Here is a 17,444-nt window from a genome sequence, read left to right as displayed (position 1 = left end):
TAGTAGTGTTTGACATATATTGTGTGTCTCTTTAAACAGTTTTACAAAAAAGAGAAGAAAACTAAAAAAAGAGAGGGAAACAAGGAAAAGAGAAACAAAGAAATTACCAATTAGACAAGAGGAAAGAAAAGTGCATTCTCTGTGAAAACCACTTAAGCTTCTTAAAGATAAAATGGTAAATGGTTGTACTTGTAGAGCGCCTTTCTACCCCTTTTTAAGGAACCCAAAACGCTATGACAATACTTCCACATTCACACACACATTCACACACTGATGGCGGGAGCTACCATGCAAGGCGCTAACCAGGACCCATCATGGAGCAAAGGAGAAGTGTCTTGCCCAAGGACACAATGGACATGACTAGGATGGTAGAAGGTGGGGATTGAACCAGTAACCCTCAGATTGCTGGCACGGCGACTCTCCCAACTTTGCCACGCCGTCCCGACAAGACCTGGACTCTTTCTTCCTTTCCCTTGGGATCTTATGTTGACTTTCTGTCAACTTGTTTACGTCACGGACACAGCCACGTAGGATGGAATACAACTACTTTTTTGGCAGAGTAACCAATTATTATAACTTTTTTGAAGTCATTTTCAGAACAATGGTTATTATACAGGTTACAGAAAGTAAATGAGGTATTGTTGATGGTTTTTGAAAGCCTTTTGAAAGTGATTCAGAGGTAGAATCGGTTGCTACCATTAGCTGCATTGCTAGCCACCTAGAACAAGCCAATTTGATATATGTTAGAATGTCTTCTTGTCAATTATGATTGTGAATAGGCAACATTCCCAAAAAAAAATGCATTTCCTCTTTAAAGTTCCTGAACTTTTGGTGGAAAAACAACATATGAAAATGCCACTAAATGGTAACACCCGAATAAGTTTTTCAACTTGTTTAAGTTGGGGTCTGTTGTATCGACGTAATTTGGTCGTCACCAATAAAACTACCAAATTCTGTACCCATCCCGACAGGTGGTGCACCGATATCATAAATCGGTGGTTGTAAAAAAGTGATGCCCTTGACTGGAAAGTGAGCAGGCAGTAAAAGCTGCTGACTGCATTGTCGTGACTGGGATGGGCTGCAAGAAGACACGTGCGTGCCTGAAGTCTCACACAAGGTCGGCAAGCATCACAGATCATGGACTGTGACCAGACTTTCTGGTTCAGCAAGGGAACAAATTTTAATATTGATAAGATATTGCTACCTGGGTCACGTTCCAGTGGAGGGGGTCCATCAGCTGGAACAGGACCAGGATGTTTCTGGTGGAGGAGTCCACGGCGTTGTAGACCATTCCTGCCACCCACAGAAGTGCGATGTCTACGACTTTGTGTGGACGTGTTGATGGGCTGCTCCTGTTCAGCGTGGGCTCGAGCTCCTTGTCATGCCACTCTCCCACCTGTGTGGAACACACTTCCATGGGTTGCAGCACCTACCAGCCGAGTCCCGATACAACTTTGTCTACTTCTCATATTTCAATAGTGTTTTGTATATTGTACAGGATTGTTTATTATTTTTATTGGATAGTAGTCTGTTTATTTCAATTGTTAGGTTTTCCTTTATTACCTCGTGTTATTTATTTTTACCCCATATTTTTTTCTCTACTGCACCTTAAGTTGGAGTCCTTAATCTCGTTATATGCAAATATAATGATGATAAATTCCATTCTATTCTATACCGCTATTGAAGTCTGAAGTAAAACTTAAATAAAATGACCAATGAGTGTCACACACATACACGCACACATTAGGTGCGGTGAAATTACTCTCTGCATTCGACCCATCTCCATGTTCACCCCCTGGGAGGTGAGGGGAACAGTGGGCAGGAGTGGTGGCCACGCTTAGGAATTTTTTCCGTGATTTAACCCTCCAATTCCAAACCTTGAGTGCCAAGTAGGGAGGTAATGGGTCCCATTTTTTATAGTCTTTGGTATGACTCGGCCGGAGTTTGAACTCACAACCTACCGATCTCAGGGCGGACACTCTAACCACAAGGCCACTGAGCAGGCTGGTACTGGTCGATATCGCTATTAATCTGATGCGATATCAGCAGGAATCATACATACGTGTATTATTTTATAGTGTGTAACGTTAGAGAAGGTTTGATCGAGTAAACCGAGAACAATGATAGGTATGACAAACACTTAGCTATTTATTATTGATCGTTTGGAAAAGACCTTAGCTGTCTTTAAGTTGAAATGGAGTTGTAATTGCTTGTTTGGTGACAGCTAGTGGCCACAATAATGCATGACATCATGCTCATGATGCAGTTTTATCACGTAGTATGTATATGGGAATACTCTTTACTAAAGTTGGGACAAATGCTAGCATGCTAAAGTTAGCACTTTAACATGCTATAATGCTGTATTATACTATAACACAGGGGTCACCAACCTTTTTGAAACCAAGAGCTACTTCTTGGGTACAGATTAATGCGAAGGCTACCTGTTTGATACACACTTAAATAAATTGCCAGAAATAGCCAATTTGCTCAATTTACCTTTAATAAATTGAGCAAATTTATTAAAAAATGGGTATTTCTGTCTGTCATTCCGTTGTACATTTTTTTCCTTAGCGGAAGGTTTTTTGGAGAGAATGAATGATGAAAAAATACTTAATTTAACGGTTTAAAAGTAAAGAAAACACGAAAAAAAAAAGAAAATTAAATTTTGAAACAAAGTTTATCTTCAATTTCGACTCTTTAAAATTCAAAATTCAACCGAAAAAAATGAATAGAAAAACTAGCTAATTCAAATCTTTCTGAAAAAGTTTAAAAAAGAATTTATGGAACATTATTAGTAATTTTTCCGGATTAAAATTAATTTTAGAATTTTGATGACATGTTTTAAATAGGTTAAAATCCAATCTGCACTTTGTTATAATATAAAACAAATTGGACCAAGCTATATTTCTAACAAAGACAAATCATTATTTCTTCTATATTTTCCAGAACAAAAATTTTAAAAGAAATTCAAAAGACTTCAAAATAAGATTTAAATTTGATTCTAGAGATTTTCTAGATTGGCCAGAATTTTTTTTATTTTATTTTAATCATAAATTTGAAGAAATATTTCACAAATATTCTTCATTGAAAAAACAGAAGCTAAAATAAAGAATTAAATGAAAATGTATTTATTATTCTTTACAATAAAAAATTAAAAATACTTGAACATTGATTTAAATTGTCAGGAAAGAAGAGGAAGGAATTTAAAAGGTAAAAAGGTACATGTGTTTAAAAATCCTAAAATAATTTTTAAAGTTGTATTTTTTCTCTAAAATTGTCTTTCTGAAAGTTATAAGAAGCAAAGTAAAACAAATAAATGAATTTATTTAAACAAGTGAAAACCAAGTCTTTAAAATATTTTCAAATTCTATTTGAGTTTTGACTCTCTTAGAATTAAAAATGTAGAGCAAAGAGAGACCAGCTTGCGAGTAAATAAATAACATTTAAAAAATAGAGGCAGCTCACTGGTAAGTGCTGCTATTTGAGCTATTTTTAGAACAGGCCAGCGGGCTACTCATCTGGTCCTTACGGGCTACCTGATGCCCGCGGGCACCGTGTTGGTGACCCCTGCTTTAATACATGCTAATAATGTTGGGTCAATTGCTAGCATACTAAAGTTAGCACTTCATCAGGGACGGTGTGGCGCAGTGGAAGAGTGGCCGTGCGCAACCCGAGGGTCCCTGGTTCAAATCCCACCTAGTACCAACCTCGTCACGTCCGTTGTGTCCTGAGCAAGACACTTCACCCTTGCTCCTGATGGGTGCTGGTTGGCGCCTTGCATGGCAGCTCCCTCCGTCAGTGTGTGAATGGGTAAATGTGGAAGTAATGTCAAAGCGCTTTGAGTACCTTGAAGGTAGAAAAGCGCTATACAAGTACAACCCATTTATCATTTATCATGCTGACATTAGCTCATTTTGAAGGTAAGCACTAAGTCAAATAGTTTGATACTTGACGCATGCTAACCGTTAGCATGTAAACTTTTCCTTAGCTAATTTTGCAGTTACACACCTCAGATTTATATACTTTGGTACTAGACGAATGCCATTTGTTAGCATGTCTGCTCTAACTTTACCAGTAGACACCTCAGACTCATACTTTGGTACGAGACGCATGCTAACTGTTTGCATGTCAGCTTTTTCTTAGCTTATTTCGCAAGTATACACCTTACAGTTATATACTTTGGTACTAGATGCATCCTAACTTTTAGCTCGCTATCTTTCTTAGCTAATTTGGTACAGGTACAGTGTTCCCCCTGGACCACCCGTGTATGATGAAAAGTTGAGACACTATTTATTTTTTGACATATTTGAGTATTAAATGCATTTAACGCCTTTAAAAACTCTCCACACATTTTTAAACACTTCCTATGCCCTTAAAGGCCTACTGAAATGAGATGTTCTTATTTAAACGGGGATAGCAGAACCATTCTATGTGTCATACTTGATCATTTCGCGATATTGCCATATTTTTGCTAAAAGTAGAACACATCGACGATAAAGTTTGCAACTTTTGGTCGCTAATAAAAAAGCCTTGCCTGTACTGGAAGTAGCAGACGATGTGCGCGTGACGTCACGGGTTGTAGAGCTCCTCACATCCTCACATTGTTTACAATCATGGCCAACAGCAGCGAGAGCGATTCGGACTGAGAAAGCGCCGATTTCCCCATTAATTTGAGCGAGGATAAAAGATTCGTGGATGAGGAAAGTGAGAGTGAAAGACTAAGAAAAAAAAAAAGTTTAAAAAAAAAACTAGACAGCAGGGCAATTCAGATGTTATTAGACAAATTTACTAGGATAATTCTGGAAAATCCCTTATCTGCTTATTGTGTTACTAGTGTTTTAGCGTTTTAGTGAAAGTCACGGGTGTGGTGAACGCCAGTGTCTCTAAGGGAAGCCACATTTCTCGACGAGGCGAAGCAAAGGCAGCCGTTGGGGCCAGGCTGAGATTTTTTTTTTTTCCCCTCCTCCACGGTGAAAGCATCCCACGTTCGGGGGCGGCCGGTTGGAGTAGGCGATAGAGTCCGCAGTAGCCTCTTTGACAGGTGCACAAGGAACGACGCAAGGTCTCCGACTTATTAGCACCATTTTCTCACCGAAACCTGCTGTTGACATGTGGTAGGGAACCATGTTCGCTTGACCGCTCTGTTCCTTTGTAAAGCTTCACCGTCATCTTTCGGGAATGTAAACAAGGAAACACCGGCTGTGTTTGTGTTGCTAAAGGCAACCGCAATACACCTCTTCCCACCTACATCTTTCTTCTTTGACGTCTCCATTATTAATTGAACAAATTGCAAAAGATTCAGCAACACAGATGTCCAGAATACTGTGTAATCATGCGATTAAAGCAGACGATTTATAGCTGGGATCGGGGCTGGAATGTCCGCTACAATCCGTGATGTCACATGTCATCATACCGCGATGTTTTCAACAGGATACTTTGCGCGAAATTTAAAATTGCAATTTAGTAAACTAAAAAGGCCGTATTGGCATGTGTTGCAATGTTGAGATTTCATCATTGATATATAAACTATCAGACTGCGTGGTCGGTGGTAGTGGGTTTCAGTAGGCCTTTAAAACATCGTTTTGACACCTGTTGGGTTTTTAGCGACACCAAGTGGTCACAATTATTCATGAAGTTAAGCTCACGAGGCAGTAAGTTGAATGATGCAGACACGTTTGTTACTGGATACTTTCTAATTCGCTTCGGCCTTGGAGACTTTCTATGTGTAAGTAATATTATTTGATACTTGTTTATATTGGCAAATGTGCTGTTTTATTGTTCAATGATGATTACTTATGTCTAGTTTCTGTGCTGTTGTGTGCTTAGCTGTTGTGTAGCTGTTAGCTCCTAGTAACCTATAGCCTGGCATGTTCACTTTTTGTAACTGATTTTAGTACAATAGGAGAAAATAGCAACATTTAGATGTTAACTGGCTGTCCAGCTTTGAACAAGTAAACACTCTGCAGGACTGCCTGTATCGCACATGATATCACACACAAGTAAACACGCGGCAGGATTGCTCGTACCACACATGATATCACACACAAGTAAATACGCTGAAGGACCGCTTGTATCGCAGATTATATCACATGCAATTTTTGTGTGGTGTTGCCACAAGAAGCAAGGTTGTGACGTGGTGTGTTGATACTGTATGTACAGCAGCATCATTAGGTGCATGTTTTTGTTAGGGAGTGTCTTTGTGTTGATGGAAATGTTGTGTCACTGAAAGTCATCATTGTTACACAAGCAGTACACTGTCAACAAATATAGTCTGCACAGTAAAACAAATACCGACAAAGTCAAAGGTTTACTGTAAAATTCATGCTAGTTTTTAGTCCCAATTACTGTAAATGGACAAACACTATCGCTGTTGTTTATACAATACACTTATGGAGGATTAGCTGCTATTAAGAATAATAATACTTTTTTTTTGTTGGCGCCTTTCATTACACCTGAAAAAAGACTTATTCAGTGGCCTTGTGGTCATAGTGTCTGCCGGCCTGAGATTGGTAGGTCGTGATTGAAAAACCCCGGCCGAGTCACCAACACGGTGCCCGCGGGCACCAGGTAGCCCGTAAGGACCAGATGAGTAGCCCGCAGGCCTGTTCTAAAAATAGCTCAAATAGCAGCACTTACCAGTGAGCTGCCTCTATTTTTTTTATTTACTAGCAAGCTGATCTCGCTTTGCTCGACATTTTTAATTCTAAGAGAGACAAAACTCAAATAGAATTTGAAAATCCAAGAAAATATTTTAAAGACTTGGTCTTCACTTGTTTAAATGAATTCATTTATTTTTTGACTTTGCTTCTTATAACTTTCAGAAAGACAATTTTAGAGAAAAAATACAACCTTAAAAATGATTTTAGGATTTTTTAACACATACCTTTTAAATTCCTTCCCTTCTTTCCTGACAATTTAAATCAATGTTCAAGTATTTTTTTTTATTGTAAAGAATAATAAATACATTTTAATTTAATTCTTCATTTTAGGTTGTGTTTTTTCGACGTGTGAAATATTTCTTCAAACTTATGACTAAAATTCTAAAAATTTATTCCAGCAAATCTAGAAAATCTGTAGAATCAAATTTAAATCTTGTTTCAAAGTATTTTGAATTTCTTTTAAAAAAAATTGTTCTGGAAAATCTAGAAGAAACAAGGATTTGTCTTTGTTAGAAATATAGCTTGGTCCAATTTGTTATATATTCTAACAAAGTGCAGATTGGATTTTAACCGATTCAAAACATGTCATCAAAATTCTAAAATTAATCTTAATCAGGAAAAATTACTAATGATGTTCCATAAATTATTTTTTTAATTTTTTCAAAAAGATTCGAATTAGCTAGTTTTTCTCTTCTTTTTTTCGGTTGAATTTTGAATTTTAAAGAGTCGAAATTGAAGATAAACTATGTTTCAAAATGAATTTTTTTTTCCTGTTTTCTCCTCTTTTAAACCGTTGTATTAAGTGTTTTTTTCATCATTTATTCTCTACGAAAAACCTACCGTAAAAGGAAAAAAAAAAATACGACGGAATGACAGACAGAAATACCCATTTTTAAAAAATATATATAGATTTATTTATTAAAGGTAAATTGGCTTTTTCTGGCAATTTATTTAAGTGTGTATCAAACTGGTAGTCTTTCGCATTAATCAGTACCCAAGAAGTAGCTCTTGGTTTCAAAAAGGTTGGTGACCCCTGCACTAAAGACTATTAAAATGGGGCCCATTACCTCACTGCTTGACACTCAACATCAGGGGTTGGAAATGGGGGTTAAATCACCAAAATGATTACCGGGGGTGGCTACTGCTGCTGCTCATTGCTCTCCTTACCTCCCAGGGGATGGGTCAGATGCAGAAGACAAATCTTCACTACGCTAATGTGTGTGTGAAAATTATTGGTACTTTAACTTAACTTAAAATAACAGCCAAAAATATCATCAGAAGTAAAAAATCCCTACACTGGGCTCAGCTGCTACTTTTCTACTGTAAACTCTACTGACTTTTTCTCAGTGTATTACCATAAATGTAGAAACACTACCACTGGTATTTCTACGGTAAGTCTTTGGCAACTGAGCTACAAGGTTTTTTTACCGTTAAGATTTTAGGGCGTTTTTACAGTGATTTACTGTAAAAAAAAAAAAAAAAAAAAAAAAAAAAGTTTTCATATTTTAACAGTACATTTGTGTGTATGTATGGGGAGGGACTGTGCTGTAAAATCTACTTTGGTTGTTTTTACAGTGCATTACTGTAAAATGTATTAACAGCACCACTGTTAATACAAACTGTAAAATTATGGCAAAAAACATTTTGAATTTTGTACTTTTTTTTTAATAGTGAATTACTTGTAAATGTATTATAATAACAGCACCATCTTTATTTTTTACAGTAAAATTCTGGCAAAAGAGTTGCCAGTTTACTATTGTAAAATCTACAAACTTTTTTAAAAACTGGAAATTTAAAAACATTTTACAGGACAATTTTTGCAACTGATTTAACAGCGTATTACTGTAATGGAAAAACAGCACTACTGTTATTTTTAGCGACAAGAGGTGACAGTTATTTTATACTGTAAAAATGTTTTTTTCTAGTGCGTTACTGTATATTTAACAATAGCACAACTTTCAGTTTTACAGTAAAATTCTGGTTATTTTTTTAAACATCAAAAATCTACTGACATTTTTATTACAGCGTATTATTGTAAATGAAATAACGGCACAAATTTTAATATTACAGTAAAATTCTGACAACCGTTTTTTTTACCAGGAAAGCAGACAATTTTTATTTTTTAGATTGCACAATTCTAAATTTTGGCGACTTTTTTTCATTATTAATGTAAATTTAAAAACAGAACGTTTTTTATTTTTACGTAAAAATTCTGGCAAAAATATTTTGACGTGAAATCTGACTTTTTTACAGCGCATTATTGTAAATTTAATAAAGGCAGAACTTCTGATTTTGCAGTAAAATTCTGGGCAAAATGTTTTTGACGTGAATTCTACTGACATTTTTTCTTCACAGTGCATTATTGTAATTTAATAATGGCACATTTAAAAATGTTATAGTAAAATTCTGGCAAAAAATCTCAGCGTGAAGTCTAATTTCTTTACAGTGCATTATTGTAAATTTAATAACGGCACCACTTTTAATTTTACAGAAATATTTTGGCGACTGTTTTTTGCTGGGAAAGCTGACGTTTTTTTGCAGTGCATTAGTGCAAAAAAAACCAATACCTGTCTTCATTTTTTGACTGTTAAGATGCAAGTGGTGATTAGTGAAGTGAATAAAGTCACCTGCAGGAATAAGAGGATGTAGAACAAGCAGAGGGCGTGAAGCAGCAAACACAGCATGAGGATTAGGACTCCTGGTCTGAGGGTGGGACCACAGACGTCGTACAAATGTCCAGCTGTCATGCAGCCGACCACACCAGACAGTCCACTGATGAGCTCCACTCTCATCAAGAGTTTGGAGCGGTCCTGTCCTGCAGAGCTCAAAGACAAGAGGGTCATGATGCCGCTGCAGAACACAGTGGAACCTCCACACAGTCCAGTGAGCACCACCTCCACCCACAACACCTGCAGAGGCCAGTCCAGAACCAGCATGAGCAGCATTGCCAGCCTGGACAGCAACAGGCCCAGCAGGGGGACCACCACCAGGCTCCTCCTCCAGCCCGCGTCGCCCAGCCACGCCAGCAAGAGGCCCGGCAGGACGGGGACTAGCTGACTCAGGACCCTGTAGGTCACGAAGAAGCCCGACACGGAGACCCGCCAGCCGTCCTCCGTCTGCGTGGAGTTGGTGGCCGCCATGTGGCGCTCCCTCAGCACCATGGGCAGCACGGTCAGGAAGAAGGAGTTCCCCAGCTGCACGCCGGTGGCCACCAACTGGATGCCCCACAGAGAGCAGCCTGCGTGCATAGTGATGACAGTCAAATATCGACACTCACCAAATGTGCAGGGAACTTGACGTGTGCGACTCCTCCCCCCAGCAAAGGTTTTGGAGAAAGACACGCCCCTTTCCACTCTGCAGGTATGTACTGTAGCCATAAGCGACGATCTACATTTCTGTCAGTGGGTGCTTAGTGTGTGCTTGGTGGTGAGAAAGAATTTGCCATCAATCCCACGTGGGTGCTCGGGCCCCGGAGGACCCACGGAATTGACGCCTCTGACATGATCCTGGAAGCTGCTGTCTCTCCATAATAACTCCTAGTCAGCAATAATTAATAAGTGAGTTATGATTGATTACTGCATGGTCACACTTTCAATGGACCTAAGACTCAGTTCAGGGGCCAACATAACCATATATAGATTTAGGGGCCAACATGACCATAAATGTGTCCATAAAGAGGTGACTGAAGACGTTAAGTATTCAGGAGTAATATGGCCATCATTTTTCACCACTAATGATATTGGAGCAGTGGTTCTTAAACTTATTGGAGGTACCGAACCCCTCAAATTTCATATGCTCATTAACCAAACCCTTCCTTAGAGAAAAATAAAAAAATAATGGTTTTAAATTCAAGGCAAAGTTTTGTTATTGGTGCATAAAATGAACTGTGCATGAACATCCCCTTGTTCAAAGAACAAAACCAACACATGAACTCACAACAAATTACACATCTGCAAATCAGATGGAACATTAGAGGTAACATTGTTTGGGGGTTTCTGTAATGCGCCGCTAGGGAGAAGTTTTTATTCACACGATGTGTTGGGTGTGTCACCGAACCCCTGAGGCCGACTCACCAAACCCCTAGGGTTTGAGCGATTCCAGGTTAAGAACCACTGTATTGGAGCCTTGAGTATGAACCGACACGATAACAGCAGGAACTTTTATTTTGTAGTGTCCAATGTTCTAAAAGGTTTGATAAAATGAGTCAGAACAATGGTAGTTGTGAAAAACACTAACCTATTTATTGCTAACCATCTGCAATGGACTTACCATATTTCCTTGAATAGCCGCTGGGCATGTAATTTGCGCCTGCTTTAACTTATGACCGGTCAAAACTCGCTCCCCAAATTAATAAGCGCATGCTTACTTTTACCGCTAGGTCATATTTGTGACATCACTAGTGATCCTTCCCCTGCCATCAATTCAAAACGGCGGAGGAGTTTTCTTGCTTTAATAGTGTGTAAACCAGGGCTCTTGTTCCACAGCCATACAGATCACACTAATGGTTGTGATATAAAACAACTTCAACTCTTAATAATATGCGCCACACTCTGTGAACCCACACCAAACACATTTCTGGAGAACATATGCCCTGCAACACACCACAAACGCAACACAACACCTACCCACAATGCAATGCATCCACGACTCCTGGCTACACCGTCCATACACCCGCGGACACCAAACCCCCAGACTCCCCATGCGTTGGTTGAGGTGGGCGGGGTTGGGGGCGCGTGTGTATATTATATCCAAGAGTCACAGATACACGCCATTATGGGTAATCCCTATGCTGCGTTTTTAATGTGCCACAGAGCCAATGCTCTCCAGAAATGTGCTTGGTGAGGGTTCACAGAGTGTGGCGCATATTAGTAAGAGTTTTACAGTTGTTTATATCATAAACATCAGTGTAAAAGATATGGCTGTGGCCAAGTATGCATTGCAATCTCGTATAACAAGCAGTGAAATGCATGCATCCGACCGGCACGCAGCAATCATGGTGTAAAAGTAGGCGCGTTGACATGCTGTAAAGCAGTGGTCCCCAACCACCGGGCCGCGGACGTAGAATAATTTTTTATTATTTATTTTTTATCACACTCAATTTTTTACTGCATGTCATTGGTAAGCGCAGGGGTGAGAAGAGGTTTGAAAATTATTAGCGCCTGCTTACATTTACCGCATGCTTTGAATAAGCGCAGGAGTGAGAAGAGGTTTTAAATTAATTAGCGCCCTGGCGGCTATTAAAGGAAATACGGTATACTGTCTTTAATTTGAAGTGGTATGGCAGTTGTGGGCTTCACGGTGGCAGAGGGGTTAGTGCGTCTGCCTCACAATACGAGGGTCCTGAAGTAGTCAGGGTTCAATCCCAGGCTCGGGATCTTTCTGTGTGGAGTTTGCATGTCCTCCCCGTGAATGCGTGGGTTCCCTCCGGGTACTCCGGCTTCCTCCCACTTCCAAAGACATGCACCTGGGGATAGGTTGATTGGCAACACTAAATTGGCCCTAGTGTGTGAACGTGAGTGTGAATGTTGTCTATTTGTGTTGGACATGCGATGAGATAGCGACTTGTCCAGGGTTTACACCACCGCCCGATTGTAGCTGAGATGGGCACCAGCACCCCTCCGACCCCAAAGGAAATAGGCTGTAGAAAATGGATGGATGGATGGCAGTTATTTTGTTGGTGACAATAATTCAGGAAGTCAAGTTATGAGGCAGTAAATTGAATAATTCAGACACATTTGTTCCTAGATATTTTCTAATACCGCCTTGGGGTACTTTTTCCGTGTAGGTCAGAGGTGTCCAAACCTGGCATGTCCAGTTTGGCCCTGCCAAGTATGAAACGCTAATTAAGAACTCTTGACATTTTGTCAAGATTGCCACAATCTTGTGGACATCGTAATTCAGATTATATATATACACACAATACGTATATACTGTATATACACACATACACAATTTACATCCATTTTATACCGCTTATTCCCTTTGGGGTCAGCTACAATCAGGCGGAAGGCGGCATACACCCCGGACAAGTCGCCGCCTCATCACAGGGCCAACACTGACAGACAGACAACATTCACACTCATATGCAGATTCATCCATCCATCCATTTTATACCGCTTATTCCCTTTTTCGGTCGCAGGGGGCGCTGGTGCCTATCTCAGCTACCACGACCCTTCAAGAGCACGGTGGGGGAAGTGTCTTGCCCAGGGAAACAACAGCCGTGACTAAGATGGCGGAATCTGGTTTCGGACCTGAAAATCTCAAGTTTCTAGACGGCCACAAACCATCTAAGCCAGAGCCACAACGCACCCAAGAAAAGAGCAATGTGTTTATGGAGGACATTTAGATGTTAACTGGCTGTATAGTAAACACGCTGCAGGACAACTTGGATCACACATTAATGACATTTTTATTTTAAGTTTACAAACAAAATAATTAGAATACTGGTATTCAACTATTTAACAAAAATAAAGTGATTACATTATGAGAATACAGTAGGAATTGGTATTTTCTTTTGCAATTATAAAACTGTTCTATGAGAAGAACATTTTAATATGTATTACAAAAATAAAGCTATTAATTATACGAGTTAGTATTTTTAGTTAACAAGAATTAAGCGATTTTATCAGAATATAATTAATATTGGAATTATTTCATAAGAACAAAGGTTTTCAATTTTATTCACTTCATTTTGACAATGAAGTCCATATTTTTGATATTATTTTAGAACACTAGAGCTAATAATCCTATGAAAATAAAGTTTCCTTGTAGAATGTACCTTAAGACGTTGCACGGTACCGTGTACTGTTTCATTCAGGCGCCACCTGCTGGATTTAACAAGTAACATTTGACCTGCAAATAAATGGAGGCCAGCTTTGTTTTTAACTGCAAAAAGAAAAGTGAAATGTGCAATGGGCCAACAGGAAAATAACATTTACCTTAACATGAGATGAAAAGCATCAAATTTCCTTTGTTTTGTTTCCATTTGAAGGACATCAATAAAAAATGGCGAGCTGAACACAGCACTTACTGGTGACAATTTTTTGCCACTTTAGTCAAATGTTAGCAGTTTTAGCCAAACGACAGTATCCCTCCTTGTTTCGTTATGCATCAATTTTTCATTACTCAGGGATTCTGCAGCTCTAAAATAATAATTTTAATAACACTAAAAACAAATACTACTGCAGCTTTTCATTAGAAGCTTCAATGGTACTGCAGATTGTAGTCAAAAGCTTTACAACTGACTGACAAGACAATTGTACGCATTTGATAATGATAATCTTGAATGGTTGAAAATTATACATAAACCTATTTATTGACTCAGATGTGTTTTTTATTTTTTTTTACATTTTTCTATAATGTTAGCAGCAGCTGCTAGATGTTGTGACAGCAGAAGTTGCTTTGTTGGGGATGCCAAATACATTTGGCAGCTTTAACTGCTGGCTGCTTTTAATCGCCAACCTGTAAATGAATAGGCCTGTTATAGCCTTTTAAAAAAATGTCAAACCTGTCATTTGATAATTGTTCATTTCTACAAATTGCTCAATGTGTATTTTCACAGTTTTTTGCTTAATTATTTGACTTCTTAAAGATTAGGTGGAATGGCAGCATCGTATATGATTTTTAGAGCAGTGGTTCTCAAATGGGGGTACGCGTACCCCTGGGGGTGCTTAAAGGTATGCCAAGGCGTACGTGAGATTTCTAAAAAAATATTCTTAAAATAGCAATTCAAAAATCCTTTAGAAATATATTGAATAATACTTCAACAAAATATGAATGGAAGTTCATAAACTGTGAAAAGAAATGCAACAATTCAATATTCAGTGTTGACGGCTAGATTTTTTTGGACATGTTCCATAAATATTGTTAAAGATTATTTTTTTCTGAAGAAATGTTCAGAATTAAATTGATGAATCCAGATGGATCTCTATTACAATCCCCAAAGAGGGCACTTTAAGTTGATTACTTATGAGTAGAAATCTTTATTTATAATTAAATCGCTTGTTTATTTTTCAACACGTTTTTAGTTATTTTTATATCTTTTTTTCAGAATAGTTCAAGAAATACCACTACAAATGAGCAATATTTTGAAATTTTAGGTTAACAGTACCAATGATTGTCACACACATACCAGATGGGGCATTTGACCCATCACCCTTGATCACCCCCTGGAAGGTGAGGGGAGCAGTGGGCAGCAGCAGTGCCGTTACACAATTTAATAAATCAGAAACTGATGACATAATACTGTATTTTACTTCTTTATCTCTTTTTGTTCAACCAAAAATGCTATGCTATGATTAGGTCGTACTTGAATAAAAAAAAATGTTCTCAGGGAGTACATCGCTAAAAAAAGGTGGTGAACCACTGATTTAGAGTAGACTGCAGTAACGAAAGCCACTTTTATTGTTGGTTCGGCTGCAGACGCCCTAGATGGCATGCAGGGCCTTCCAGCAAGACACATGACCTTTATTGGGGATGTACTTCACCCCACAACCTTCGGGAATGACACGCTTCTCGGCCATCATGTCGTCAAAGGCGGTAACATTGAACTTGGTGAAGCCGTACTTCTTAGAGATATGGATCTGAAAGGGAAATGGAGATGTGACCGTTATGGTTGCAAGAAAAGTATTCAAGTAATAACATGTCTCAGTGGTCCCTTGGAGAACTCAGCACCTCACAGCTGAGGTCATACACAACCAAGTAGTTCATGTCTGCAGCCTTTGCACGCCAGAAATGCACAGCAGCAAGACCAGTCGGCTTAATAGGCTGCAAATATCTTTCGACAACAGTTTTGTAGAGTTCAGAACACGTGAAAGAAAACAATAGGTAAATACCTTCTGGCGTCCAGGGAACTTGAACTTGGCTCTGCGCAGGGCCTCAACCACATGCTCCTTGTTTTGGGGCTTGGTACGCACAGACGTGATCACCTGACCAATGTTCACACGTGCCCTTAGGCATACCAAACCCACTCCACATTCCAGTCTGTAGCCTAGGAGCCAGTAAAGCATTCAGCTTCGGCGTCAATTAAAGGTAAAGTAGGACAAGGTACACTCACCTGCCAGCTCTGGCACAGGACAACATTTTGCTGATGGGGATGACGTGGAAGCCGTCTTGTCCACAGGTCTTCACCATGTACTTGTTGGCGAAGATACAGGCTGCCCCCAGAGCTGCACAAACGGCAGAAAATTGGTTAATTGCCACAAAATGACTTTTATAGAGGCTGGCAATAAAGGCATAATTTCGTCCCACCTTCTGAAGACAGCTGCTCGTATTCATCAGACCATGGGGAACTCATCAACCTTGGCCTTCTTCCTGAAAATTCTGATTTTGGGTTCTAAAAGTGTTTGGTTTTAGTTTGTGGGATAATTTCTTTAAACTACAAATATGTAGTGGTACCAACACCATAAGTAGCTGTGTGCCCGTGTGCGATCGAAATAATGTAAATCATTTGACACGTTTGTATTTTTAGTTTACAAGAATAAAACAATTTTATGAGAATATAACATGTATTGAATGTGTGAATGTTGTCTGACTGTTGGCCCTGCGATGAGGTGGAGACTTTTGCAAGGTATACCCCACTGTCAAAGGCATACCAAACCCACTGAGATAGATGTTAACTGGCTGAGATAGGCTCCAGCACACTCCGTGACCCCAAAAGGGACAAGCGGTAGGAAATGGATGGATGGATATAATTATTTCACAAGAACAAAGGTTTTCAGCGTTAAAGAATAAAGCTAAAAATTTTGACAATTAAAGTCTATTTGTATTCTTATTTTGGAAGAGACTACAGCTAATAATTCTATGAAAATAGTTTCCTTGTAGAATGCACCTTCATTGTATGGTAGTAAAGACGCTGCACAGCACTGTGTACGGTTGGTGTTTCATCCTTGCACCACTTGCTAGATTTAACAAGTAACATTTGCCCTGAAATGGAGGCAAACTTTGTTTTAAATGTGCAAAAAAGACTATGTGCAATGATCAAGAACATTTACCTTGACACTAGATGAAAATGATCAATTTGTTTTTGTTTTAGTTCCATGTGGATGAATGACATCAATGAAAGCGGTGAGCTAAATGCAACACTTGCTGGTGACGGTTTGTTGGCACTTTATAGTCAAATGTTAGCAGCTTAAGCAGTCACAAGCAACATTATTACTCATATACTTATGCGTCAATGCTTCATCACTCAGGGTTTCTGCAGCTCTAAATGAATGCTTTTAATAAAACTTAAAACAAATACTGCAGCTTTTAGTTAATTTTTAAAACCGACAAGTCAATTGTAAGCTTTTCACAATGATAATCTAAAATAGTTGACATTAACTGTTTATTGTATCAGAATTTGTTTTATAGTGGTAGCAGCAACTGCTAAATGGGGTGGCGTGGCGACAGCAGAAGTTGCTGTTGGGAACGCCACAGAAATTTGCAAGCTTTAACTGCTGCCTGCCTTTAATCGCCAAACTTTGATCAGCTAATAAGGACAGTACTATAAATTGTATTCACCCTTCATTTTTGCAAAATAAATTCAATGACTTAATTCTCTTTATTGACCCGCAGAAACCCCGTCACTAACAAAATTGTATCACCAAAATTAAATGACTGGATTTCCTGTATCTGAATAGTGTTATAACTTTTAAAAAATGGTAAATCTGTGATTTATAACTTTTAAAAAATGTTGAATCTGTGATTTAATGATTGTCAATTTGTACAAATTACTCAATGTGTATTTCCAGTTTTTTTGCTTAATTATTTGACTTCTTAAAGATGAGGCAGAATGGCAGCATCGTA

At 38.7% G+C, this 17,444-nt stretch overlaps 1 protein-coding gene, 1 non-coding gene and 1 pseudogene across 3 annotated transcripts in view; all 3 read right to left on the bottom strand.

Annotated features, from left to right (window-relative positions):
* The window catches only part of LOC133554400 (solute carrier family 46 member 2), a 39,510-nt gene extending 28,012 nt beyond the window's left edge, over positions 1-11,498 (bottom strand). For both annotated transcript variants that reach the window (XM_061903111.1, XM_061903110.1), the window contains exons 1-2: positions 9,287-11,498; positions 1,205-1,396 (exon numbers count right to left, since the gene is read on the bottom strand). In XM_061903111.1, the coding sequence (XP_061759095.1) occupies positions 1,205-1,396; positions 9,287-10,036 (942 nt within the window). In that variant the 5' untranslated portion in view covers positions 10,037-11,498. The remainder of the gene's footprint in view (positions 1-1,204; positions 1,397-9,286) is intronic.
* A 3,546-nt stretch (positions 11,499-15,044) lies between these two features.
* Positions 15,045-17,326, bottom strand: LOC133554398 (large ribosomal subunit protein uL16-like; annotated as a pseudogene).
* On the bottom strand, positions 15,299-15,431 carry LOC133555306 (small nucleolar RNA SNORA70). Its single transcript, XR_009807326.1, has one exon. It is a non-coding gene; the product is annotated as a small nucleolar RNA SNORA70 (small nucleolar RNA).
* Positions 17,327-17,444: the final 118 nt, after the last annotated feature.

This window comes from Nerophis ophidion, linkage group LG06 (assembly GCF_033978795.1).
Source record: "Nerophis ophidion isolate RoL-2023_Sa linkage group LG06, RoL_Noph_v1.0, whole genome shotgun sequence".
Lineage (NCBI taxonomy): Eukaryota > Metazoa > Chordata > Actinopteri > Syngnathiformes > Syngnathidae > Nerophis > Nerophis ophidion.
Note: the sequence above shows the minus strand (reverse complement) of the source record. Positions and strands in the feature narration are given on the sequence as shown.